Here is a 25106-nt window from a genome sequence, read left to right as displayed (position 1 = left end):
GCTGTGAGGTTGCAAACTAAAGAAGCAAACTTACCTGTCTAAAGTCATGTCACATCATTAAAACGGTTATGAAAGCTTTTGTGTTCTGTTTGTTTTACTTTATGCATTTATTTATTTTTTTGCAAGTTTGGAGAGTGCCAGTTCGGATAAGCTGGCTTTGTCCTTAAGTCTCTTGTTTCCCGTCTCCCAGGCTAGCCAGGTGCTGTCATTTCTTGGACTGTAGTCTCTCATGAAATATTTTGTTTTAGGTTAATGTTGATTTAAAAAAAGCTAAGATCTCTCTATTGTTCTTCAGTTATATCTACATACAATTGAAATATGGGCTCACATTTGACCTGCGAGTACACATTTGAACAGTTCCCAAGTTCAAGTCCTGCCTTCTTTTTGCCACACTCTGTTCCAGGAGTTGCTAAGTGTATGCAATTTTATTCCACAGAATGCATCTTTATTGCCCTCTCTTCTTATCCTCTATATTTATGAATCTAATTCAATAAAATGAGACAAACCTGACTTACATTTTGGATTATGTTTGGTTGCTCTAGCCTCGAGTTTAGCTGTCTGCCAGAGACCAGGAGTTGTAGTTGCCTCTGCCCAGGCTTTGCACAGGGAATAACCTGAGCCATGCTACTCCCAAAGCTTGCTTGCTTTTATTTTTTTATTTCTTGCTTTTTTAAAATTTCAGTTTGCGTTGTCATTTAGGCTATTTCTTTTTTTTTTTTTTTTATAGATATACTTTGCTAAGGCCATTTTACCATAACGTAAAGTAATTTAACATGTAAATGGAGGCTCTCATAAAATAAATCCTTCAAGGTTGGAGGGGCAACCCAAGAAACATTTGTCTTTTCCCCTCTCCTGCCCAAGCTTATCAAACTGAGTGGTGAAGGAATGTTTTTGGGTTAAAAGCAAGCTGTTAAAGTTATGCCATCTTTCGCTGCCAGGTGACTTTAATTAGATGCGGTTGTAAAAAGTAAGCATTTCTGTTCAGTGCAAAGGGCCCGTTGAGCTCAAGATCATAGGCTGATGAGTCTTGCCATCGACGGATTTGTGTCCTGGGCAACTTGCAAGCGCGCACCTCTGTGCGTTCGTGTGGCTTTGGGGCTGGCCTGCAGGTTGAGCCCTTGCAGTGCCCTGCCTTGACGCAGCCATTATCCCGTTCATCCCATGCAACATTTCCTCTCCTGTTCCTTGCCGCTTGAGGTTCCTACTGAGCATCCGCCCTGGTGCAAAGCCTGGGGCACGACAGCTGCTGGTGCAGGTTCTTTGCTCGACTCCTTACACGCTGCTGATCAGACTCGTGCTTTGTCACTGCGTGCCTGGGCCACGCGCAAGTGAGAATCGTGGTCAGCCTCAGCTCGTCCTGTTACCTGCAGCCGACGTCCAGATAAATATATTTATGTTTTTAAATTTGAAGAGCCGGTTGCTGATGATGGCTGGTGGTGTCGCGTGTGGCACACTGACACGGCACCTAAGGCTGGCTGTATCTTCCAGCCGCAACCCAGCACACGTGCCTGTTTCCCTGTTACTGGGTGTTGCAGGTGTAAAGTGCTGTCACCTTTTCCTAGGTCTGCGTACAATCTGTCAAAATAATTCCTCCAGTCCAGCCTCTGTTCGTGGTCCCGTTACGTTTCTTATGCATCTGTGTGAGGAATTGGAGCTGTGTGGTATGAAACATTAACCTAGGAGGGTTGGAAGCCAGATGTGACACTTTGCGCTATCTGAGGTTATAATCTGACCCTGTGTGCATAGGCAATGTGTTTTTTCACTTAGGTGTGGAAATGGGCTCATGCAACGTGTGGGTTTGTCAGGGCAGAGCACCGTCTCTGATTTTTGAAGCCGTGCTGCTTGCATTGTTGTCCATTTGGAAGAAAAATAGGGGATAATTACTAGTGCCTTGCATTGTCATAGCAGTTATTAGTGCTTTACATGACTTCTAATAAAGTGTGTTTGCTCACCAGCTATCTTGTGCTCTGAGGCACTCTGACCCTGCCAGAGAAGATGATGTAAGGTCTTCCCAGGGCACCTGGAGCAGTGGCTGGGTAAACACGCAGTTAAAACTTCATTTGGCTCGCAGTGCGGGGTTTGCAGGGGGGCTGCTCGTATTTGTATGTATTTGTATGCAGCCTGCAGCGGGGAATCAGCAGGAAATACCCCACTTGCACACCTTTGTTCAGGGCACAGCTCCCTCTGCTCCCCACGTCTGCGACGGGGCGCCTGATGGCGCTAGGTGCGGACCACGAGGGTGAGACCAGGCGCTGCCGTTGGATGTTGGTTTCCCTCTGTGGCTGTTCCACGGTGCCCACGTGGCACGGACCTGCCGGGCTCTGAAGCAATCCTGCTGGGCCCACGTGGCAATGAGCCCAAATCCCGCAGAGACACCCGGCTTGTCTTTGCCACGTGGGCTCGCAGGCTCGGTTAGCATCCTCTTGGGGACCGCTGCGTCGCTGTGCCTGGCAGGGGTCAGCCCGAAGATTCACGGGAGCAGGTCTGATGCCCTGGCCGTGCCAGTTAAGATGCAATAGAGGAGTGCTGGTCCTGCTGTGTGTGGGTGCACGGTGTGCTGTGGTTTACTGCCTGCCTTTGATATAGGGGTTGCAGCCTGCCTGCCTCCTCCAACCCAACTCTATATTTTACTTTCTGCAGTAGGCTAAAGACCGGGTTTTAGCGCAACTTACACAGTGCTTTATTCAGGGACGTTATATTTGCTGTGATGGACCTTCAGATTCATAGCCAAGTGCTTGAAAACTGAAAGCACGTACACCTCAAATCTCTCTTGTTTGGGGCAGGTTAGAAGTGAATGTAACTTCTATCAGGCAGTAACGTGTTTGTTAATGACAGCGAAAGCTGTAGATGGAAAAGCAATAGGTAGAGCTGAGACCCTATAGGAAAAATGCAGTGTTGGGCTCGCAGCGTAGCTCTTTATTATGGTTTTGGAACTTGTGCTAGCAGTTTCCCAGGTACCTGCTGCCTGGCACGCTGCTGTAGTACAGCAAGTGGTCCCCTAGAACAGGAGAGCCACAGGGTGCAGCCACGTTCGCACCGCGGGCAGCGGCTCCACCTGAAACCCCCCCAGCTCCTCTGGTTTCCAGCTGTGGAGTGCCCGGGTGCTCCTTGCACTGCAGCCCTCAGAAGGGAAGGGTGCAAAACGTGTGTTTACTCGGAGCACGCAGCCTGCTCAGCCGCAATTATCTCCTAATCTGGTCCTTCCGAGTTTCTCTGGGCTCGCAGGTAAATACAGATTTAGCCGCTATTCGAGGCATATTATTTACCTCATTAAGTGTATGTTTTGGCACGTGCGTTATTTACTTGATGGACTAACGGCTGGGGAAGAGCAAATGCTGTCTTTTGTGCAAATAGCGACTTCGGTCGCAGGCTGCGAGTCCTCTGTTTTGTCTCTCCCATTTCACGGAGGAAATGCAAGCGCACGCGTGGCTGGGCTTGGGCAGCGGTGGGGCTCTGCCCGGAGCCAAAAGCAGGCGATGCCTGTTGTCCCCAGCCCCACAGCGAGAGGGTGTGATGTGTGTGGGGAATTATGCCATGCTGTATCCTTGCTTGGGAGGATGGGGTTGCCCAAATTCACCTGGTTTGCCACCGTCGGCCGCTGTCCCCAGCTGTGTGCCAGCTCCGTGAGTGGAGCTGGGTGTCTCATCCTCATAAATGTGAGCCTGGGAGAAGCCCCTAGGCAATGATTTTGCAACATTTGAAAAGAAAAAGGATAGGGGGAAATCCGGACAGCCTCACGTGGGTGGGGTAATTTATTAAATAGCCCTTACTGAATAGAAGCGTCAGAAGGCGATGGCTGCGCGAGGCATTTCTGGGGATGAGGGAGGACGATCATAACCTATAAAGTCTTACATTTTGCTGGAAGGACAGCTTGGTGCCTGCTGTTCACATGTAGGTTTGTTGTACCAGCGTCTTCCTCAGAGAAGTACCTGGAGTCAGAAATCCAGTGCAGCACTAAAATCGCAATGCTGGGAAACCTGGTACGTGGGGCAAATGAGAGCTTCCCCGGGGAGGGCTCCTCTGGCCCCCAGACGTGTGGGTTTGTAGCGGAACGGGGAGGCTTCGGTGCGCCTAACAGGCGTTTTCGGGGCCAAGCTGTTCCGATGGGTTGTAGTGCTGATGTTTAATTCCTGCCGTGTATCAGAAGTTGCATTGTATGTGAACAGATGAAAGGCCTCCTCTGAATTTTCAGTGGGTTTAGGTCAGGCTTTTCATGCGTCATGGTTCGTGTTGTGTTCTGCTATGATAAGGTCCAACGGGGAGGTGTAATCTGGTGCCTGGAGCCACGAAGGTTGTGTGGCTCATGGTTCTTCACTTAGAGCTGTTTGCAGAGGTTAATTTCCAGTTACCTGTGATTCTGGACACCGTGAGCTCGGTCCAAATGCCACCTGTCGTGCTGAGGGCAGGTTGCTGCGTTATTCCAGGTTTTGCAAGGCTGGAACCTCCACCGGGAAGCACAGAGAAAACCCCCGATGGAGAAGCGCAGTGGAGCAATGCTAGCAGAGATGAGATGTGCCTAAGTAACACGAGTCTCTCTTCAGTTTCAGATGCCTCTGGATGTTCAATGATAGCACTCCTCCATACTGGAGCAGCAAAGTTTCCCCAAAACTTACTTCCAAGGGCAAGACAAGCTGTGTGCTCCCTCCTCCCGCCTGGTGTTCTCAAAGGGTACGGCTCCATCGTAAGCAGGAAACTGGCGTCCCACGGCTTTGGAGCTTCCATGGCAGCAATGTCGTCCTTCCCTCCACAGAGATATCACTACTTCTTAGTGCTGGATTTTGAGGCCACGTGTGACAAACCACAGATTCATCCTCAGGTAAATAGTTGGTCCTGTTAATTTTCCCCTTGTGAGTTGCTGCTGCCATTTGTGAGAGGGGGAAGGAAAAGACACGGTGCTCACTGGCTCATTTCCCTTGGTTTCTGCCACCTTCTTCCTGTCGTTGGTCCTCCAGAGCTCTTAGCTATCACCTGCTCTCTGAGGAGCAATGTGAGGCCCTTGTGGTGGGAACGAACAGGAGGAGCCTGATTTCCGTCAGGGAAGTGACAATACAATATCAGAAATGCTACTTAAAGTCATGCGTGCCTGTCATCTGCCTGAACTGGAGAGGGTTTAAAAATTGCAGGCTGGGAACCTGCATGGGCAGAGTACTCACAACAACCCTGTTTGATTCTGCAAGGGAAAAGGCTGTTACTGAAGTTATTTTGTGTGGTTGTTAACTCTGGAGTGTAATGAGGTATGAACTGGGCAGCTTTGGGGCGATTTGTCAGTGCTTTACCTCCTGAGACGTGCAGAGATCCACCTGAAGCTCAGATGTTTTTCTGCAGGCAGTTCTTCCGTAATAGTGCAGAGCAACTCAGTAAATATATTTTCAGTTGTCAGCAGGATGGGGCTAGGGTTTCCGTTTATATTGGAAAAACACGCTAAAAAGACAAAGTATAATATTGGGTTGGTGACAAACCAGCAGAGTTTCCGAGTCTCGAAATGGAACTTGGCCTTCACGCCTTCCTGTGCATTGAGCAACTGGCCTCTTACTGCTATTGCTGGCGCGTTGGCTCTGAGAAAAAATTCTCTTTGCTTTGCTTCGACTGTGCTAAAGGCTGGACAGCAATCAACATGGTATCTCGTTACTGAGATGGCTTGATGCAGTGTGTTCATTTCCCAGTGCAGCCGTGGTTTCCTCTGGGCTTGTCCTGCCACAGGCGCGCTGCAGGTTGGGATCAGACCTGGCTCGTCTCTTCCCCAGCGGTGCCGCTCGTCCCCGGTGTTGCCTGAAAAAAGGACCGCAAATTTGCTGCCCTTTTGCTGGGTCTTTGTGGGAGGCTGTTGGGGCTCCGCATCCAGGTCTGGCAGCAGTTTTAAGCGCTCTCCGAGTGAGATGTCAGGCTGTTTCCTGCACGCTCAGCCTCGGGTGCACAGACCTGTCAAAGCTGTAAATCGGATCTACCTTGTCCCTTTGGATATGGGCTTGGTCTGTGCGCATTTTGATGCAAAACCATGATGCATGGGGAGCTAGTTTACAGCTGGCAGTAAAAAGGAGCATGAGTGGAATATGATTACTACTGTTTTAAGGAGCTTTGTCCCCAAGTCCTTGCCGGGGAAAGTAATGGCCTGGGCCAATGCAGATCTGCTATATATTTTGTTGCACCTTTAAGGTGGAGATGTTCTTCGGTGGTGTTTTTTTCCAGTCTGCTGTGTTCAGCGTCTGTGTCGTATCGCGTGTGGTGTGAGGCCTGCCAGTCCCTCACGTCCTCGCAAACAAATGAGTTTGACAAATAAAGGGATGGCTCTTGCTGCATGGAAATCGGTGCCGCTGAAAAGGCTGAAGGTGCCTGCTGCAGTCAGGCAAATTTACAGAAAAGAGATTTGTCAGCTCCTGCCCCTACCTACACCTTTCCTTTCTGCTGACCAGCGTGGCTTTAGCTCAGTTTGCTGCTGGGCTGTGTGTCGTGGTGAGCAAACTGCTGTGTATTTTCAGGAATGGTTCGTGCAAGGTCTTCCTAGCAGGATCTTTCAGTGGAACAGTGCCAGGCAGGCTTTGTAGCTGTGGTCTGAGGACAGACCTGGGAGCCAGATGTGGTCAGGCGCTGGTTTTAACTGTGGTCCCAGTTCTTTAGCTGCTTTCGTTACTTTACTTGCAGTAAAGCAAGTAAGCCTAGTAGGTGATGCAATGAAATTCGAATGCACTGGAATGTGATGAGGAGGCTGCACACAGAGCTGAGCCGTGATCCAAGTTACTTTCAGTGGGTAGTCATAGCTGTAAATTTAGCCGTCTCAGCCTCGAAGTCGGGCAGAGTGCACTTGCCACTGTGCAGTGCACTTCACATTTCTCACTAACTGCTCTTCAAAATGTTCCAGTTTCTCAGCAGAAGGAGCTGTCTTTTTATTTACACCAAGGTCTGTGCCTGCCACATCTGCTCCCCCCTCCTGCTGTATTTACTTGTGCTCTCCTGCAGCCGGCAGCCTCGCTAACGTTGTCCCTGGGGAAGTCCTTCACACTCTTTCGGGAGCCCCGAAGACTCCTGCATTTCCATCCCCTTTCGTGCTGTCCTGTCCCCTCCAAGGTCTCATGGCACGGCCTCCGTAATGGGGATCAGGGAGGGTTGAGGACAGCAGCGTTCCCCTAGGAAGCCATCTGTGTTGTGGCCCCACTGTGTGCTGTATGGCAGCTGCCCTTCGCATTACCACTTCTGCTCCGTCCGGGCCCCTGCCCTGCGTCTGCAGAGGAGCATCAGGAGTGTGCTCCAGCCACCCTGCGTCCTCGCGGTTTGCTGTCACCTCCCTGATTCCTCCTAGCTTTCAACAGATACGCCCCCAAATCAAAACACGTATTTAAATGCACAAAGAGGCAGCTTGGCTTGCAGGTTTTGTGGCTATGTTTAGGAGCGATGGGCCGTCCCAGGCAGAAAAGGAAGCAGAGGGTTTAAGTGCTCTGCCCCAAACGTGTAGGTGGGAAAACTGGAAGACTAGAGGCACGGTCTGTGTCACGTAGTGCTTTAACCAGCCAAAGGTCAGTAGGGGATTGGCAGTAAGGGATGTTTATGGCTGCCCCCTCGCATCTCTTTAAAGCGTGCCTGTGTGTTTGGAATTCGATCCAAAGCCCGGTGGGGTCAGGCGGGAGCCGTCGCAGCATGCAGGTCGGTGGACCTGGGGCCACGGCAGTGGTGGCGTGCTTCATTTGTCAGCTCTAACTCGTCACTTTCTCTCTTCCCTTTGCTGGCTGCTAGGAGTTTGTAAGTGCCTGCCTCTTTTGTGCGCTGTCAGCATGTAGGGGTAGGTACATGTGGTGGTTTAGATACACAGGAGAAGATGCATTAATAGGTGGGAATCGTTCTTCTGTCCCTTTGTCCTTGTATACGCCGGTGTTTATGGTGGCTGGTGCTTTCAGTGACTGTTAAGGAGCTCAGATCTGCAGCTGCCTGTATCCCTGTTTTATTGTTGCAGTGAGGGGCTGTGCCCCATTCGGTCAGCAAGCCATGCGTCTCGCCTTCAACTTCAGCAGAGTGGGCAAAAAGCAATGATTTTCTTAAATGTAAAGAAGTCTAATGATAGAAATCAGAGCTGTTCAAAGCTGAATATGAAATTATGTCTCTACGTTGGATGTCAGTCTCTACTGTAATCCATTAAAACCACTTCCATGAAAAACAAATGCCGTTCAAGCTTGTACACCTGCTGGCTGGACGTGTCAAGGAGCAGCAGACCCCCGGATTGGCAGAACTCAGGAGCTGGACCTAGGAGCGGTTGAATTGCTAACTGAGTTTTTGGTAGCGATGAAGTTACCGGTTTCTCGTGTCAATTTTTCAGGCACTTGACTTCAGTGTCTTGGGTTCGCTCCAATTTGATAATCAGTTGGGAGTTAGAAACCTGCCTCTTCCAATCTCTGTGAAAGGAAGGTTTGAAATGTTCAGGTCTTCTCATTGCTAAAGGAGGCTGTCGCCAGAGGCAGAGAGATTAATTACAGATGATACCGTCCTTGCTCTCTTAAACAGCATGTTTTAAATATGAAATTATTTGGATAGTTTTCTTTAGTGTATCCTACTTGTTTCAAGTTTGTTTAATGTGCATTTTGACTGATACTTTTGTGCATTTTAATTGCTTCTGTCACACGAAGCTGGACGTACTTTGTAATTGAACAAATACAGAACATTACTCAACACTTCAACGTGAAACTGTAAACATTGAGGCTACAAATAAGCATATGTTCAATTACTGATTTATTTTTAAATAAAATAGTAATAATTTAAAGTAGAAGAGTAGTAGTGCAGATAAACCTGTGTGGTCATAGTACATTTCCTGATTGGCAAAATCACATTAACAAATGAGAGCCAGCCTTTCCGTAAGGTAACAATAAGTACAAATGAAGACAAGTTTAAATTGGTTTCAGGCTGTGTTTCCTCGAGAGCTGGTGTAAGTGAGCATTAAATACATTTTCCCCGTTCTGGCTCTCAGTCGCAGGCAGGTACAGCTGGAGTGGCCAAAATGAGCGCTGCCTCTCCATCTCCATGCTCCTCTACCCGTGGTGTTGGTCCCGTGGTAGGGACAACCGCACGATGCCTCTCTGCTCCTGAGCTGCTGTGATTCGCAGACTGACCTCGGGACGTCGATGGATGTTGATTTCTACCACACTTAGGGCGTAGCAACAGGTGTGCTGAGCTCTGTGCTCGGGGGGAGTGGTAGGGGTGGGCAAGCTGGTAGCAAGTCGGACATCTAGGAGGGCTCTGTCCCTGGAAGTACAGACGTGGGAGGAGGCTACAGGAGGGACCGGCAGGCTACGAGGTGTCTTCTGTGCGCTCTTCAGGCGGTGCTCCATGAAAGCTGCTGGGGCAATCCTAGCCAAGGTCCTGAGAGGGAACACAGGAGGTGGCTCACGAGGTAGCAGATCGTCACCGTCCCATCCAGGGGCAGACAAGGGATACGTGTCCTATCCAGATATCCCTGCGTAGCAGCTTTCTGCCAGCACGGTTTTTGTGCAGCCGTTAAGCTCGGTGCATTAGAAATCACCTGCCAAAACCTTTATTGAGGTTGATCATGAATTGCTGGAAAGTGAAGAAATTCAGGCTTGTTTCCCATGGCAACTTTAACTCAGCGCTCTTGTGCGTAAGTATTACAGTGGAATATTAATCTGCAATTACCTGTCTTCATGCAGCTTAGGCTTGGGTGTAGTTTTAAATACATAGCTCTCAATTCAGCTTCTTACAGTGTTGTTTCTAGAGGAATGTCATTAAAGATGCATGTAACACAGTCGCTTAAAGCCATTTCCTTTTTTTTTACTAAAAATAAGTAAAAAATACGTATTTATCATCTCTTTGCCAATTAGGGCTTACTTTATACGCTGTGTTTAATGAAGCTACATGGCTGCGGTTACGCCATTCTTCTTATGTTGTAATGCTTTAAGTTCTTAAAGTGTCAGGAAATAGTTCATATAAAAGCTATTTTAGATGGCTTTTCTGTTCACATTAATTTTTGGAACAATTGTTTGAAAAAAAAACTTTTTGAGGCCTTGTAGCTGGTTCATCTGAGCTGTTACAAATTCTGCCAAGAGCACGTAAATACCCGTAACTTAATGTACTACAAGGGGCATCTGAAATCAAAGAAATGCAGTTCTTTTTTATTATATTTTCTATATGTCATGCACTTCATTGCAATTCCACTGGACTGTTGTGAAATATTTTGACCAGTATTGAGAATAATGTCTTTATTTTAGAAGATGTGGGGATCGGAGGGGAGCAGCCAGCGTTTCAGAATTGGTCCTGCGAGGTCGGTGGCACCAGCTGCGGAGCAGCCCACAAAAGCTGCCTTCTCTGGGGCAGTCGCTTTGCCTTGGAGACCTGCCTCGTTCTTGCAGTAAGTAGGGCCAAGCTTGCTGTGACCCACGTGGAGCTGACAGGACGGGTTATGGCTTCAGGCAGTAGAATTAGCTGTATTTATTTAAAACCTGATGAGCTAGGTAACGTGAACAGCTACCGAACCCAAGCCTGGAGAGCGCAGCCACGAGACCACCAGGCAAGACACCTGACGTATGCCAAAATACAAAGCAATTTCTTACTTGAAGATACAAACCCAGCGTTAGTATATCAACAAGCCTAAAATACCAGGCGCTCGGGGGGCCAATTGTCGCAGCCCTAACCTGACCCAACCTGCTCGGCGTTGGGCTGCCTCCTGACAGCCCGATGAGATGACTGCCTTGGAGCAGTCACCTCGCCCTCGCCCTCGCAGCCTGCCGAGCCCCCCCAGCAGTCATGCATCACAGCGGGCAGCTCCCCACCTGCGCCGTTTGAGCGCTGTATCCTTAGCTGTGCAAACATTACACGTCGTTCGGGTGACAAGTTGCAGAGTTAAGCAGGCTTGTTGTTACAGCAGAAAGTAGTTGAGCTTCAGTCACCCTGAAAAGAAAAGATCCCTGCGCATTCCTGAACCAGCAAGTCGGCTGCGCTGTGGTTAAAGGTTGCTTCGCCTCGCCGTAAAGCAGCGGATGAGGGTAACGTGGGACGCTGGGGATGCTGGCACTGCGTGCCTTTCTGAAGGTAAGGAACGGTGCCACGGCTTCTTCCTCCATTGCACATCACCTCTCTGGAGGCTGCTTCTCAGGCTGCCTGTTCCTAAGGGACGGTCTCTGCTGCATTCAGCCCGTCTTCTCCTAGGTTTGAACAAAGCCTTTCCCACAAAGAGAAGGTACAGCTCAGCTCTTTTCGGTGAGGAGGGCACAGGACTTGCCCAAGTCTCACGCTTTCTTCCCCTGTGTTCCCTCCTTGTGTTGTCTTTCAGTCTGGGCACTTGCTGGCTGGCAGCGTAGCTCTCGGCTATGTCCTTTAGTTCTCAATGCCGGGCAGGAACGTGCTGTCACCAGCGGTTAGTTGTGATGTTTGTAAAACCCTGGCTGTTCATTTACATGCACTAACATGCCCTTTCTGCCTGGTCCAGATGTTTTAGCACTGCTGGGAACATCGATCGTTCGTGCTGCTCAATAGCAGGTGAAGAGGTTGGATCTGGAAGTGATTTGATGATTCTGCAGTGGGGACTGCGCAGGCCAGCTGCTTGTGGCTCAAGGGAGTGGACTTAAGGGTATAGTGTAGTTGTTGTCTTGTAGTAGGGAATATTTGAAAATTTTTGTGTGCTGCCTTTAACCTGGTTCGAGTGTGAAGTCTCCCTCAAAACTGTTGGGCTTACATCGCTGTCTGCGTCAGTGGAGGTTTTCTGGGTGGTGAAATAAGTGCCAGTAGTGCTTGAGGAGGTGAGTTGAAATGTTGGCGTGTCTACATTTCTCATCCCAGGTGTGGAACGAGGAGGGAGCTTCTCCTTTATTCTTATGGCTGCATGCTGCCAGGAAGATCAAAACAGCTTTGTGCTTTTTTGGGATTGAGATGATGCTGATGGTGAGAGGCAGGATCCAGGTTGTGAGCAGGTGCCTACCAAAGGTTTTGTTTGGGATGGAAGGACAAGGGTTGTGAGCCCGCTCTCCAAATGTCAGGTATAATGGCAGATATGAAAGAAGTCCTCGTGTTCCCGGTGAGAAGTTGAGGGGGAAAATGTCACGTGCGAGATGTGGATGCTCCTGTTCGTGCCCTGTAAGGAGGGATCTGAGCTGGAGAAGCGATTCGCTTAGGACTCCATACCTCAAAAAAAAAAGACTGAGACCATTTCAAGAGGATCTGAAAGAGAAATGTTCCGGCCTGCGTCTGCTGTGGATAGGAAGAGCAGTCATGAATTTAAACAACAGCGAGGGAAATTCAGATGAGGCATTAGGAAAAACTTTCCAATGATAAGACTAATGAAACACTAGGACAGAGCGCCTGGGGAGTGTGTGAGTCTCTCTTATTGGAGTCTGTAAAAACAGCCTAGACGAAGTCGGAAATGATTTAGGGGCAGGTGGTGATGCCTTCGGGCAGGTGCATGGACTAGACGTCTCTCTTAAAGCTCCAGCTCCCGGGGGCATGTGATTAGATGGGAGTTTCAGCTCCTATTAAAGAAAGAGAAATGGTCCCTCACCCTCACAGTTGTAAGGAAGCACCTGAAAACATGAGCCAGGTTTGATGTCAGTGCAGAACCCAAAGGACAACTCAAAACTAAGGAAATCCAGATTTTGGCATTAGGTTCAGTCCCTGAATGTTGGGGGTAGAAGGTGAGGTTAAGCTAAGAGCAGGGGGGAGGGAAGAGACCTTAGGTATTCTGCGATCAAGGAGCAGTTGCTGTCTTCATGTCATCTTTTCCTCTTGTTTCATGATCTTTCCATATTCCTGCCTGTCCCCTTGCGTTTGGATTTTGGTGCACATTTCCTGTCGCGCTTTTCCAAGATAGGACAGTGGTTTTAACATATTAAATTGTTGGGTGTGTGCAAACGTGTACTTTAAATAGGTAGTGATGGAAAGAAGCAATTTGGGGGGCAGCTGCTTCCCCAAAGACCTTTTACCGGTGTTAATCAGCACGCAGAGTGACTTCCCGTGGACAGAAGCGTCGTGAGGCTCCCCTGTGCGTGCAGGTGGGCTTCCTTTGGGGAGGGATAGCCCTGATTCAGCAGGAGTCCTGCTGCCCCTCCTCACGGAGGTGTTGCCTTTATGGTCCCAGTTTGGGTTAGTTTAATAAAAATTTAGAACCAGGGAAGAGACCTCTGAGGTCATCTTGGCTCCTGCCCCTGAGGGCCAGTGCGAGGCTGCTCACTTGGAAGCAGCTTTAGTTAAAATAATAATTAAGGCCCTGAATGGAAGCAGAGGAGGCAGACCTGTTAGGCTAGGCTGTCCTTACTATGTCCCTTTTCGATTTTAATTGCCTTGGAAAAAAAAGGAGAATCACAAGCCTTTAAAAGCTCTGATTCTTCCTGCTCTTCACCACCCCCCTGTCCCCTCCCGGATCTTGGAGGCATCAACTCTCATCTGTCAAAGTGTAAATCAGCAATTAAAACACAAACAGCGAAATGCCAAAGATGACCCGAAGCACAAAGCAGCTGACAAACAAGTCCGGACAAATCGGCGGATAATTTATAAGCATTGCCCTAAAATCTAATTATTTGGCAATTCGAATTTGCAGCCGGCCAGGGCTGTGCAATAAATTTAACCCGCCATAAATTATTTAGGAGCAGCCCGTGGTGTAAATCAAAAACACGAGTGTTTGTTTAAGAAATAAGCTCCTTGTGCATAAAACGACTTTTTTTCTTGAAAGACGGGACAAAAAAAAACCAAACTGAACAAAATGAGCTGGTGCTGAGCCTGTCCCCTATGTCAGACTCCCCTGCTTCTCCCCCCCGTACTTTTTTTGAAGGTGTAAAGCAGTCTTTTGGTAGGAAGTTTTATGCTTTTCCCTATCAGAAAAAATATCCCTTTCTCTCAAAGGCATCTGCTTGTTTTTATTGCATTTTGAACAGTCAGCTCTGATTTTTACGGGCATCTTTTATTCTCGTGTTTATTAAACTTCTTCAACTGGGGGTGGGAGTAAGGGATAAATTATTCCCTGGTAGTTTTCGAACTGAATAGGCCACACAGTCTTCCTCAAATATATAAACCAGTCTCCCAAAGTATGCCCTGTCCTCTTCTCACGTGGGCTTCTGGACTGAAAGGTTTTGAGAGCCGGGAAGTTCTGCAGGGCATTGTATTCCTTTAGCCTAGTGATGCCAGTGCTCACGGATCCAAAATGATGAGCAAAAAGATTCCGCTGTGGGAATTAGTGCAGTTTCAGCTGCTTGCTTTTCTGAACCGCAGAGGCCTGTGCTGGTACAGGAAAACATGCAGTAAGAGTGGTCGTCCGCTTGTTTCTTGCTTTGATTATCAGGAAGATCGAGACAGCTGACTTCTCGCATCCCTGGTCGGGCGTTGCAGGGAGGGGAGTTGCATTTAGGATGGTTGTGCAGGGAAAAGCTGCGTTTATAGCAGTGATTTCACATGCCCTTCTGAATTTTTCAAATCCCTTTTAAGGGGAAGCCCATAGCAGTTACGCAGTGCCCTGCAGGCTGCCTGCTGTGGGACAGCCGGGCTGCACGGAGGGCTTGCATCTGGTACCTCTTTTGGGGGGAATATTTAAAAAAAAAAAAGGGGGGGTGGGGGGGGGGCAAAAAAAAAAAACCAAACAACTGGGCAAGCTGTCACATAGGTCTGCGTGAAGTGCCCTGAAATCCTACAGAGAAGATTGTTGTACAGAGGGCGGCCCTGGTAATGGATCTGGATAAGCCCAGGGCTCTGTGGGTTCCTATTGTTAAGGGGTTTGGGGGAGCAGCGCAGGGGAGGGACAGGGTGCTGCTGTCTCTTTCTTTAAGCGTGTTAATATTGATTTTAGAAGCGCTGTGTTCTAACAATATAAATGCAAATGCCTGTAATTGGGAGCCGCGTGCAGAATTTCTCAACACAAAACATGTTCAACTTTTCCCGGCGAGGGAAGGAAAAATAAAAAGCCGCTTATTTATTGCTGCTGGTTTGAATCCTGGATTTCCTTTCAAGTCGCTTTGCAGCGGTAAATAAAGCACCTAATTGCGGTGCTTACAAAACTCAAGCGGGGGCATTTGTTCTTCTGGGAGCTCGTGGCTATTTGCAGGCTCTGGACCTCCGCAGCATTGTTTGAGCACATCCATAACTTCTGGCTGTGCTGCGAGGAGAAGCTGGAGGGGGGCGAGACCTCAAGGCCCCCAGCGCCGCTGGCAGCAGGCGACGTGGCAACACGTGTAGCCAGAGCGGACGTGGAAATGCGTGGAGATCTCAGGGCAGCACGTAAGAACGATCAGGCTGGTGAAGGAAAGGAGACGTCAGCGAGCTTCTGTTAATTCCCCTGTTCTCCTCTACCTTTCCCCACCTGGACGAAAGCAAAGTGGTGGCGTGGATGGAGCCGAGTGATTTAAGCTCGCCAGGCTGTCGTGAAACGTGAGCGAGCGCCCGGCCGCCTCTTGGAGTGGCGGGCTGTTGGGGGTGTGTGTGTGTGTCTGAGTGCTCACCATTTCGTAATAATTACTAATGAAATTCTAGATCCGTAATAACATTGTGGATATCTAAAACAAACCATATGCTTGTTAAAAAAAAAAAAAAAAGTGGAAACAGATCAACTTTGAGCCATAAATTCATGGTAATAGAGGCCTCTTTTTTTTCCCCTTTCTGTTTATGTTTGATAGATATTTTTGTTTCTGCAGGAATGTCAACTCTTAATTTCATGATGTATCGTGGGCTTAAGAAAATTGAATTTAATAAAGGCAAAAGATGAATGGCACCTTTAAAGGTCCCAACACTTGTCTTTATTAGCAGGACAAACTGCAGGGTCTCCAAACACTGCTTCTCTCCAAATGAAAGTTTAAATGAAAAGTACAGCAGTGTCACAGGTTAAATTTCATTGCAGGACTGGCTAACGTCGTTAGTGAGGAGTGGGGCTGATTTCATGGGGCTGGTATCTGTTGCCTTAGATACCAGTGGAGCAAACATTGCCAGAGACTGGAAAAATCTCCGCCAGAGGAAGCGTGCAGATAAACAGCCTTTTGGGAAAGGTCCTTTACCGCTCGCTTAAAAAACTGACCAAATAAGCCCAAAAGAGCTGCCGCTCCTTCTCCCGAGACGTTCGAATTGCTCCGCAGGTCCCACCCCGGCTGCCTGGCCGCACGCTTCCCCCAGCCCTGCAGTAACGCTGGATATTGTTAAATTTTCCACATTTTTTTTTAGTAGAGCTTTTTATTTATTTATTTTTTTTATTTCCTCCCTCTGTTTTAATCCGACCCTCCTGGAAGTGCTTTTTGCCTTTGGTTCTCGGAGGCGGGCGACGCCTTTGTGCATCAGATCAGCGGCGGGGCTGTCTTTCAGCCTCGCTTCGCATCCAGCCGCTTGATGGCCCCTGAGGACATTGCTGGTCCCGTGGGACCGAGCTGTGCATTGCAACGCAGCCCTGCTGTGACATGCAGCCTGCGCCTGCCCTTCTCTGGGGGCAGAGCCCTCTCCTCGCCCCGCCGCGGGCTCGCCCGGTCACCCCGTGCACGGGGTGCAGACCTCCAGGGCAGCTTCCCCGGCCCCTTTTGGGACCGGGTGCGGTATTTGGTGGGCAGGGTGGTGCCGTGCTGGGTTAAAGCTGGCTCTGTTACGCTGTCCTCTCCGTTGGATCTGAACTTTACAGTCCATTTGCCTTCTGAACAGAGATTTGCTGTGGTCGGTGTCCGTCCGTGATGGTTGTTCCGAAGGGAGCGCCCCACGCAGCTGTGTCCTCGGTCAGAGTCAGGTTCTCCTGTCTCCACGGCAGATCCTGCGTGGCTGTAGCTGGCGACTTTGGCTGCACCACAGCAGGCGACCTGGGTGATGCGCAGGCATTTTACCTCTGCGTCCTCCTCCCTGCCCCTTCCCAGCAGTGGGAAACTTGGTCACTCCCGGTGGCTGTCAGAGGGAAAGGGTGCTCCCAGACCTCTTCTCTTCGTGTACGCAAGTGCTGCATACAGCATAGCTGGCCCTGGGGAAACCGTTTGACTTCTCAGTGTCTCCACCTGGGCATTTCAGCACTGCTAACGTTTTATTTTCTCTATTTTTCCAGCTTCCCATCGCGGCAGGCACATGCCCCTTGCAGCACACCCTAGTCAGGACCAGGTACACTGCACCCATGGGCTCTCCCCACCAGGGATGCCGGGTGTTTCCCCCGGCTATCTGAATTATTTGTTATTTCCATCTCCCCACCCATCCTCTCGGCCTCGCTCTGCCTGCTGGGGTGGTGATGTCAGCAGCTCCTATATGTGACCTCACGATAATTTCCGCCTGTGGGTCACAGGGGTTGCAGCCAGGGTCCAAAAACTGTGTCAGCTCCTCTGCAGCGACTGTGTTTTCTACATGCTAATTTTACTCGCAGGAGTTAGGGTTTTTTTCCCTTTTCTTTTTATTTCTTATTTGTCTCTTCCAGATGTTTTCAGGCAGTTTTTTTTGTTGTTAAACTAATTCCATTCATGTTTTAAAAATTTATGAAAGCGCTAATAAAAATGTCAAAGTGGTAAAAATGTTAGCTTTTGCTCTGCTTTGATTAAATTTTGCAAACTGTTTTTGAATATTAAAAAGCAATATTTTTTTTTATTCTCTCTCCCTCTCCCTGTTTCTCTCCAGAAGTGATTTGAGAGGCTTGTTGCATGGATATCACTCAGCGGGCTCATTTGCACTCCAGAACCTTGGTGCCATGCATCTCTATTAAATAACATAGACAAATTATTCTTTAAAGACACCAAACAAATTGTCACTTCTCCTCTTACATTAAACTGGAAGGAGGAGAGGGAGCGAGGAAGGAGGGGCGCGAACACAAAGGATTTTATCGCTTTTATTCAGCGGTTGGCTTTTTTAATTCCAAGCGTATTTTTTAATAATTGTGAAATCCATCGTAACTGAATTTGTTTAAACTTTTTATTAACAGGTCCGTGTAAATTTTTGATTGCTGATTATTCAAATGACCGAACATTCTTCTGATGAAGAACGTTTTTATTTCCCTATCAGCATAAATCGGCTGCACAGAGGAGAATGAAGCAGGGCTCGCTGCTGTGCTGTATTCCGTAGGGGTGCTTCGGAGGGGGGCTCCCAGTTCCTCTCCTCTCCCTGTGGCCGTGCTCCGTGCGCCTCCGTTTTCAGCCTCTCCTGGGAAGGAGGTGCTTCGTGCAGGAGCCTGCAAGTGTGAAGGAGCTCCTGTTGTCCTGGTGCCTTCCAAAAGCAGCGTGAGGTGGAGAGGGTGGCACTGGGCGTCAGGCAGCCCCTGGGATGTCCTTGCGGAACAGACGTGAGCCCATTGCAAACGCAACTCCGTGTTCCCAGGGCACCACGTGCGAGTGGTGCTGGTCCATCTTCCTCTTGAAAGGCTCAGCAGCATCCTGGGCAGCATCCACACCGTGCTCCTTCGTGCTGGCAGCACGAGCTGTGCTCTGGGCTCCTGCAGCACTTCCCACTCGCAGCACGGAGCTTCCTCTTGGGTTTTGTGTGGGGTTGTCAGGCCCCTCTTCTTACGGCCATCCAGTATGGATCGTTTCCAGCTTCCTTTTTTGTTTGGTTTAAATGAACAGCGGCTTTTCTTTGTGTCCTATGCAGGAGATCATCGAATTCCCTATCCTGAAGCTGAACGGCAGGACGATGGAGATCGAATCCACCTTTCACATGTATGTTCAGCCTGTGGTGCATCCCCAGCTTACGCCCTTCTGCACAGAGGTAAAGTGCAAAGGTTCCCTGGTGCTCCGAGAGTCTCCCTGGGGAGCAGGTTTCCATTGCACCGGGGTCGGGGCCGCCTCTTCACAGTGCAGCTGCAAGGCAGGGTGGCGTGCCAGCCTCATGTTAAGGACGAGGGGAATCATTTTATGTCATTGTAGTAGCATGCAAAGGCCTCCGTTTGGGTTCATAATAAGTATTTCTGGTTATGATCTGCTAGCTAATATCAGTTCTATTTATGCCTAACGAAGATATCGCTGGGTGACCGCAAAACGAAAGCACTGCTGCGCGTTAGCTGATGCACAAAATGCTGCAGCCTCTCTGTAAGCTTTGTGATTGTGCCGTGTGCTCGTTGGTGGGGAGGGTCAAAGAGAGCGTGGGCCAGGGGGAGGACATGTCGTATTGCTCCGTGGTTCGGAGGCTGTGACTCTCCAGTGCGGTTTGATGAGCCCCTCAGGGTGGTAAGATAACCAACATCAATATTTTTAAGATTGATGTTGTGCTTGCGGGGTACTCAAAATGCTTGCTGGAGAAGTGGCATCTTGTTCCTTGGTTCCTCATTGCCGAGGACAGCTGCTCTGGAGCTGCAGCCACCTTTCCCGAGACAGGGATGAGAGGATGAGGGCAGCATGCAAGGAACTGGGTAAAATGGTTCAAAGGAAAGGGGGGTTGATTTATTTTTATTCATTCATTCATTCAACACAAAAAGTTAACTGTTTCTGCAAGTGAGCACTTCCTCCCTGCTGTAGCCATCAGCACAGAGTTTGTAAGTTCTGTTTGCTTTGTTTTTTTTTTCCTGTTACTTCACTGTTCCGATGTTGGCCGGCTCAGTTACTAAAGCACTGACTGTGGGATCAGGGTATCCAAGTCTTTTGTTCAGGCCTGGTCTCATCCAGGCTCATTGACACCACGGTGCGTTTGCTACAGCCTCCGCAGCTGCAGGTTTTGGCCTTTGACATGCTTGTCCTCCACGCGCTAGTTTGAAGAAAAATGGCTCCCGTGTGTTAAGTGAAACGTCTTCCAGGACCAGCTAGCCCCTTCTGTATTTGCACATTTGTAAAAATAAATAAACAGTACATGTATATATATGTACACACTCACTTTTCTTTTTTTTCCCTTCTCCTGTAACTAAAACCCAGGCAAAGGTATTTTATTTAAACTAAAAGGAAGAAAAAAAAAAAAAAGACTAAGCCCAGAAAACATTACTGTCAGGAGAGGGGCTTTCAGAAAGCCCTCCGTTGTCACACATTTATAGCTATAATGGAAACGTTTTTGCAGCCGTAGTACTGGAAGGCTGGACAACTACTTGGGCTGTCCCTATCCGCATGAGACTCTCTGGCTGTATGCTTGCACAAACGTGTGCTGTGATAAATCTCCCAGTTGCACCTGATCTCTGCTAAGAGCACTGTTACCTTCTAGAGAAAGGCCCCAAACGTAAGTTTTGTGTGTCATCTGATTTCCAGAGAAGTCATCTCACTAATTAACTCGCGCTGAAATGCCGTTTCAGCCGTGTCCTTCCCCCTACTGTTTATTTATCCCTCTGTCACTTGCAGCTGCTTTTCGCAGAGGCTGTAGTGCCGGGGGGACCCGGGGGTGCTGCGGTGTGGCCAGGCAGCCCCCCAGCACGGCTGGCTCTGCCCTGCATCCAGCTCCCCAGCAGCCACTGCCTGCGCGGCTCCAGCGCTCGCCTTCAGCTTTCAGCTGCTTTCTGTTTTCTGAAAAATACCCATTTTGCTAAATGCCAGTAAAGGGCTTTGTCTAGGCACCTCTACTTACAAAGGGTGAGATTTATTGGCCTCTTTGTCTACAAAGAAAGACCGGGCCTGATTATCAGATTGTACACCAGAGACAAGTGCTTAGGTAATCAGCAAACTGTCTTGGAGTAGAAATACGATGGTTTCCCAGATAAACTCTGTAGCAAAGGCAGCGGTGTTGACATTGCACGAGAGCCTGGCTGCTGTGCTGCTGTTTTCCCCTCTCTGCTCGTTGCTTTGGCAGGAAGCAGTCGGGCTGTTTGGGACAGACTGCGCGTGGAAGGGTTACCCGGCTCGCTTGGTGTTACACCCCCAGCCTGGAGCCTTTCTCACCTTCCTCTTCTTGAAGACAGCACTGCATGGGAAGGGTGTCTGCAAGGTGGAGGGCTCACGGTCACCCTCGGGGCATCTCTTTGCTTAGGTTTTGGTGTGTCTGTGCTGTACCCTGGCTGCAGGAGGTCCCTCTGACCTCCCACGCCAGTGGCCAGGAGCACACCTTCCGTGCTGGTTCGTTCTGTAGCCCTGGTCTGCTCCCTTCTGCCTTCACCTGGCCCTGTAAAACACGACTCCATAAGGTTTGGTTACGGTGAGAGGTGTGCCAAACATTTCGGCAGAGAAGGTGGAAAGCACTCGCAGGTGGTCAGAAGCTGCTGCTAGGTACAAAAAGCTCCTTGCACCCTTTGGGAAGATGCAGGTGGTTTGTCCGATGCCCAAGAAAGCTCGTGCCAGGAGCTTAAGTGAGAGGTTCCTTCTACGCACAAGGTGCTTGTACAGGCTTTTTCATGGTACTTTGCTCTCTTTCTATGATTAATTTTTATTGATTTTTTTGCTGAAGGAACAGACAATAAAAGTACAGCAAGATAAATGCCTTATAGCTTGTTTATGTTCCCAAGCACCATGTGCTTCTTGGGATCGCCAGTGAAACTTTGCAATTGTGCAATTTTATGTTTTTGTATTTTATCAAAACTGCAAGATCAAACAGCGCCGCAGAAACCCAAGGCACTGGGGCGGGTGTGAGAGGTGACTTACACAGCTGAGAACAGAAAGGATCGGAAAGCGTGAGAGGGGAGAATCTGGTCCCTTTTGGGCACCGGTTTGAACCTTGTGAGATCAAGCAGCGACTCTTTGGTGGGTCTCGGAGCCCCTGCGGCCACCTGCCCATCCCTCCGTCCTCCTGAGAAGCTTGGGTTAGGGCATCCCGCCCCATCCGCCTTGCCATCGGGGCTGTGGCGCTGAGCAATGCGGTCCTGAAGGTACCAGGAGCAGCAGAAGCCGCTTACGTTGGCGCAGGCTGTGACACCAGGAGGTGCCCGTCATCTCCCCAGATGCTCGTCTGTCATCTGCTCCCAGGGGTTTGGTCTGAGCTGCCCTGAGAGCCAGAGGCAGCGCCTTGCGGTGGGTGAGCTGCCCACCTCTGCTGGGCAAATGCCCGGAGAGGACAGCGAGGGGAGGAAGAAACAAGCCAGTGAGCTTTAAAAAAATGCTCTGAAGAGCCAGGCGTTAATCTCCTAAATCTATTTGCCTCCTAGAATACGGGAAGTCTGTAGGCAGCAGCTGTTACCCAATTAAAATACAGATTAATATAAAAACAGTTTCTGGAATATAAGAGCGTGTGTGTGTCTCTCCACTTCCTTAAAATTCCACCTCATAATGGCTTGATGAACTTGAGAAACCCACCTAGAGGAACTCTACATCCTTAAAATTAAAATCCTTTCCCTAAAAGGTATATATTACCATTCCATGGAAGTCACGATGAGAAAATAATCTTTCCACTTACAGTTTATTCAGTGAGTCAGGTATTTGGTATTCATTAAATGTAATTACAGTTTAATTGGAGTTTAATCTCTTCTTTTTTTTTTTTTTTTTCCTTCTGAGTTCAGTGCTGTAAGCCGAGGCGCCAACGAAACAGAGAGGTGGAAGCAGCTGAGCTGCTTTCAGCTGCCGTGCTTTTAATGAAGCTTAGCCCTACGGTTTGGGACAGGGTTTGTGGTGTGCACATCGGCTGAGCTCTGCCCCGCAGGGAAGGTGCCCGCAGGATGCTCTCGGGTGGATGCTGCGGCTCCCGGGGCTGCGGCACCGCGTGCAGGTGGCAGGGTGTGCGGCCAGGCTGCGGCTGAGCTCCGCGCTATGAAAACGTGCGAGGTGTGTGTAGCTTGAGGAAGGTGCCAGATGAAGCGAAATACCGTAGTGTGCGCTCGTTTTGATAATGATTTTTTTAATTACTTGGGTGCATTGATGGCAAGCTACTGACCTCCGATATTCAATATGTTAAAAGACAGTTTTGTCACTTGGAAGGCAGACAGAAAAATTATCTGTTTTCTGTGTGCCTCGGGCTAGCCTGGGCAGACGCGGGCAAAGACCCATGAGACCGCATCTTTTTGTGCGTGTGCCCTACCTTTAGACAGCCAGGCTGTCCGGGTACGATTTTTTGCTGCCCAGCACAGGGGAGGATGAATGGATCCGCTGTGGTCCTGGCTTACCAGCAGTGGTCTATGCAGTTTATCTAACACCACAATTTTGGTGTCGCTCTGGTAGCAGGGCCATGCCCAGAGCCCCCGGTAGTTGCCCTGCCTGGGTAATTCGGGACAACTTCAAAACTGGAGATCTGGAAGGGGCGGCATTTGGGGCATCGTGTCGGTACGTGCAGCCGCACCACGGCTCCCTGCTCGTGTCCTGCCCTGTGGGAGTTGGCTGCTTGGTGGTGTGGGCAGGAGCCCCCCTGCTCTCCTGCTTTCGGGATGGAGCTCTGCCCTTGCCCGCGGCTCTGCTGCGCTGGCCCCTCAGCAATATGCCCACTTGGGTCACGGGAGCGTGTTTTGGTCGCAGGGAGATGGACAGGAGAGGAGACCTTTCTAATGATCTTTTGAGTGCCGCTCTGACGCCTGCTTTCTGTTTGTCTCTCGTTTCAGCTGACTGGGATTATTCAAGGCATGGTGGATGGGCAGCCCAGCCTCCAGCAAGTGCTTGAGGTAAGCAGAGTAACCTTTATTTCCTCACCTCTGACCTCTGCTCCTGTCGCCCTCCCTTCAGCTCGCTCCCTGCACCCCCTCCCCTTGCTGAGAATCGAACCGCGTAATTTGACTATGATTACAGCTTCATTAGAATAACATTTGCTGTCACGTCAGTGACACGCTGCTGAGAGTATTGAACCATTGATCTGTCATCTCCAGCTGTTCACGTCAAGGGTACTGACAAGATATCCAAACTCCTGCCAGTAGATAGGAGAAGAGGCGATTCTCGCTTGAGCCAGTTTTAAAGCACCAAGACGTTGCTCGAGATCACTGCTCTGGGAGCTCTGCCTTCTTTTTTTCTTTCCCTCCCTCAGCACCTTATTAAATTATTTTTTTCTACCTGTTTAAATGCTCGATAATACACGTAGTATAGAAGGAAAATGCCTCTAAAATCTAATCTGGAGGATGTGCGAATGCAGATATAGCCCTAATAATGCCATCTGCGTAATGGTGAATTCCTACAGCATTTAGGGCTTAATTAGCTTGGGAGTATTTCTCCATCAATAGCTTTTGTTGGTAGTCAAATAGGGAAGGAAACCTCCTCAAGCAGAGCCCGCTCGGGCTGCAGGTTGCCGTTCGATGCATTTTCTCTGTCAGGATTTCCACCGCTGTGTTACCTAATTGTTCCTAATCAGAATAATTGCAGCGATTGCTTATGTGCGGAAATCAAATCAAAGGCTCTAAAATCCTCCATGGAGACAGCGCTTCGCGGGCACTCGCATCAGGATGTTCAGGCAGGTTGCAGCGGGAGCTTGGCCACGAGATCCCGACGGCCCGAGGGAGGCGCAGGTCCTGGGGGCAGGAGGCTGGGTTCTGCTTTTGGGGCAGCTCTCCCTGTCCTGCAGACAGCGTGTGACAGCGGCACGTGGCCCTAAGCACACGTGGCCGTGCCTGCTACCAGCCCCAAGAGGGATAACCTTTGCCTCGATGGGCAAATGTATGCTGTCACTGGGGTATTGCAGGAAATGGTCTGCTCTGATCCCACGGGAGTGTCACGGAGCGTGGAAGCATCTCTGTAGGGTTTGTATTTGGACTGAGAAGGTGTTAGCACAGCTGCACGTTTCTAAGTTAAAATCCGATTCGGGTCAGACAGTTTCTGGGGCGTGCTTGTTTGTTCAGGAGCTGAAGGTGTCGAGTGATGGGAAGAGGAGAGATTTCTCCCGCTGAAGCACTGGAAATGCTGCTCGTGAGGCTGCAGAGTAGGAGCCGATTGCCTGTCACCTGCTTCCAGAGGATTTGGGGCAGCTGACGGCAAGGATTTGCTAGCTTAGCTGGAATAAGGGTCTTCTCGGATGGGGGTGAGAGGGGCTAGCCCTGAGGTAGTTCTGCCTGGTTACTCCCCAAGGTGGGTGTGCGTCCTCCAGGTTCATGTGGCCCATTTCCGAAGCGGATCCAGAACGTCTGTCCCCGTGGGAAGTTTATCAGGAGTATTGGGCTCACTTTAAACCCATGCTGAACTCAGAGCTGTAAGGAGGAAGGAGAGGCCGAGCCTGGAGAGGAGGGGGGCACGTGGCTCTGCCTGTTACTGCTGCACGGTGCTTGGGTGTGCCCAGCCTTTATGTCTCCCCCTCTCCCTTTGAAATGTATGAGTTGGAGCATGTCAGAAATGCTGTGGGTGAGGGGCACCATCCCAGGATGCTTGTGTTTCCATGGATATCAAAGCAGGTAGTCGGAATCTCTTTCTCAGTTCTGTTTCGCTGCCCGATTCCCTTCAGTTCCCAGCCTGATGCCTGGA

The 25106-nt window shown here is 49.6% G+C and overlaps 1 protein-coding gene across 19 annotated transcripts in view; it reads left to right on the top strand.

Annotated features, from left to right (window-relative positions):
• Window positions 1–25106, top strand: part of ERI3 (ERI1 exoribonuclease family member 3) — a 118304-nt gene that overhangs the window by 4760 nt on the left and 88438 nt on the right. For all 19 annotated transcript variants that reach the window (XM_035537904.2, XM_050712332.1, XM_035537905.2 and 16 more), the window contains exons 2-4: window positions 4542–4816; window positions 18493–18609; window positions 23270–23329. In XM_035537904.2, coding sequence (XP_035393797.1) covers window positions 4565–4816; window positions 18493–18609; window positions 23270–23329 — 429 coding nt within the window. In that variant the 5' untranslated portion in view covers window positions 4542–4564. The remainder of the gene's footprint in view (window positions 1–4541; window positions 4817–18492; window positions 18610–23269; window positions 23330–25106) is intronic.

This window comes from Cygnus atratus, chromosome 8 (assembly GCF_013377495.2).
Source record: "Cygnus atratus isolate AKBS03 ecotype Queensland, Australia chromosome 8, CAtr_DNAZoo_HiC_assembly, whole genome shotgun sequence".
Taxonomy (NCBI): Eukaryota; Metazoa; Chordata; class Aves; order Anseriformes; family Anatidae; genus Cygnus; species Cygnus atratus.
This window is presented reverse-complemented; position numbering and strand designations above follow the sequence as displayed.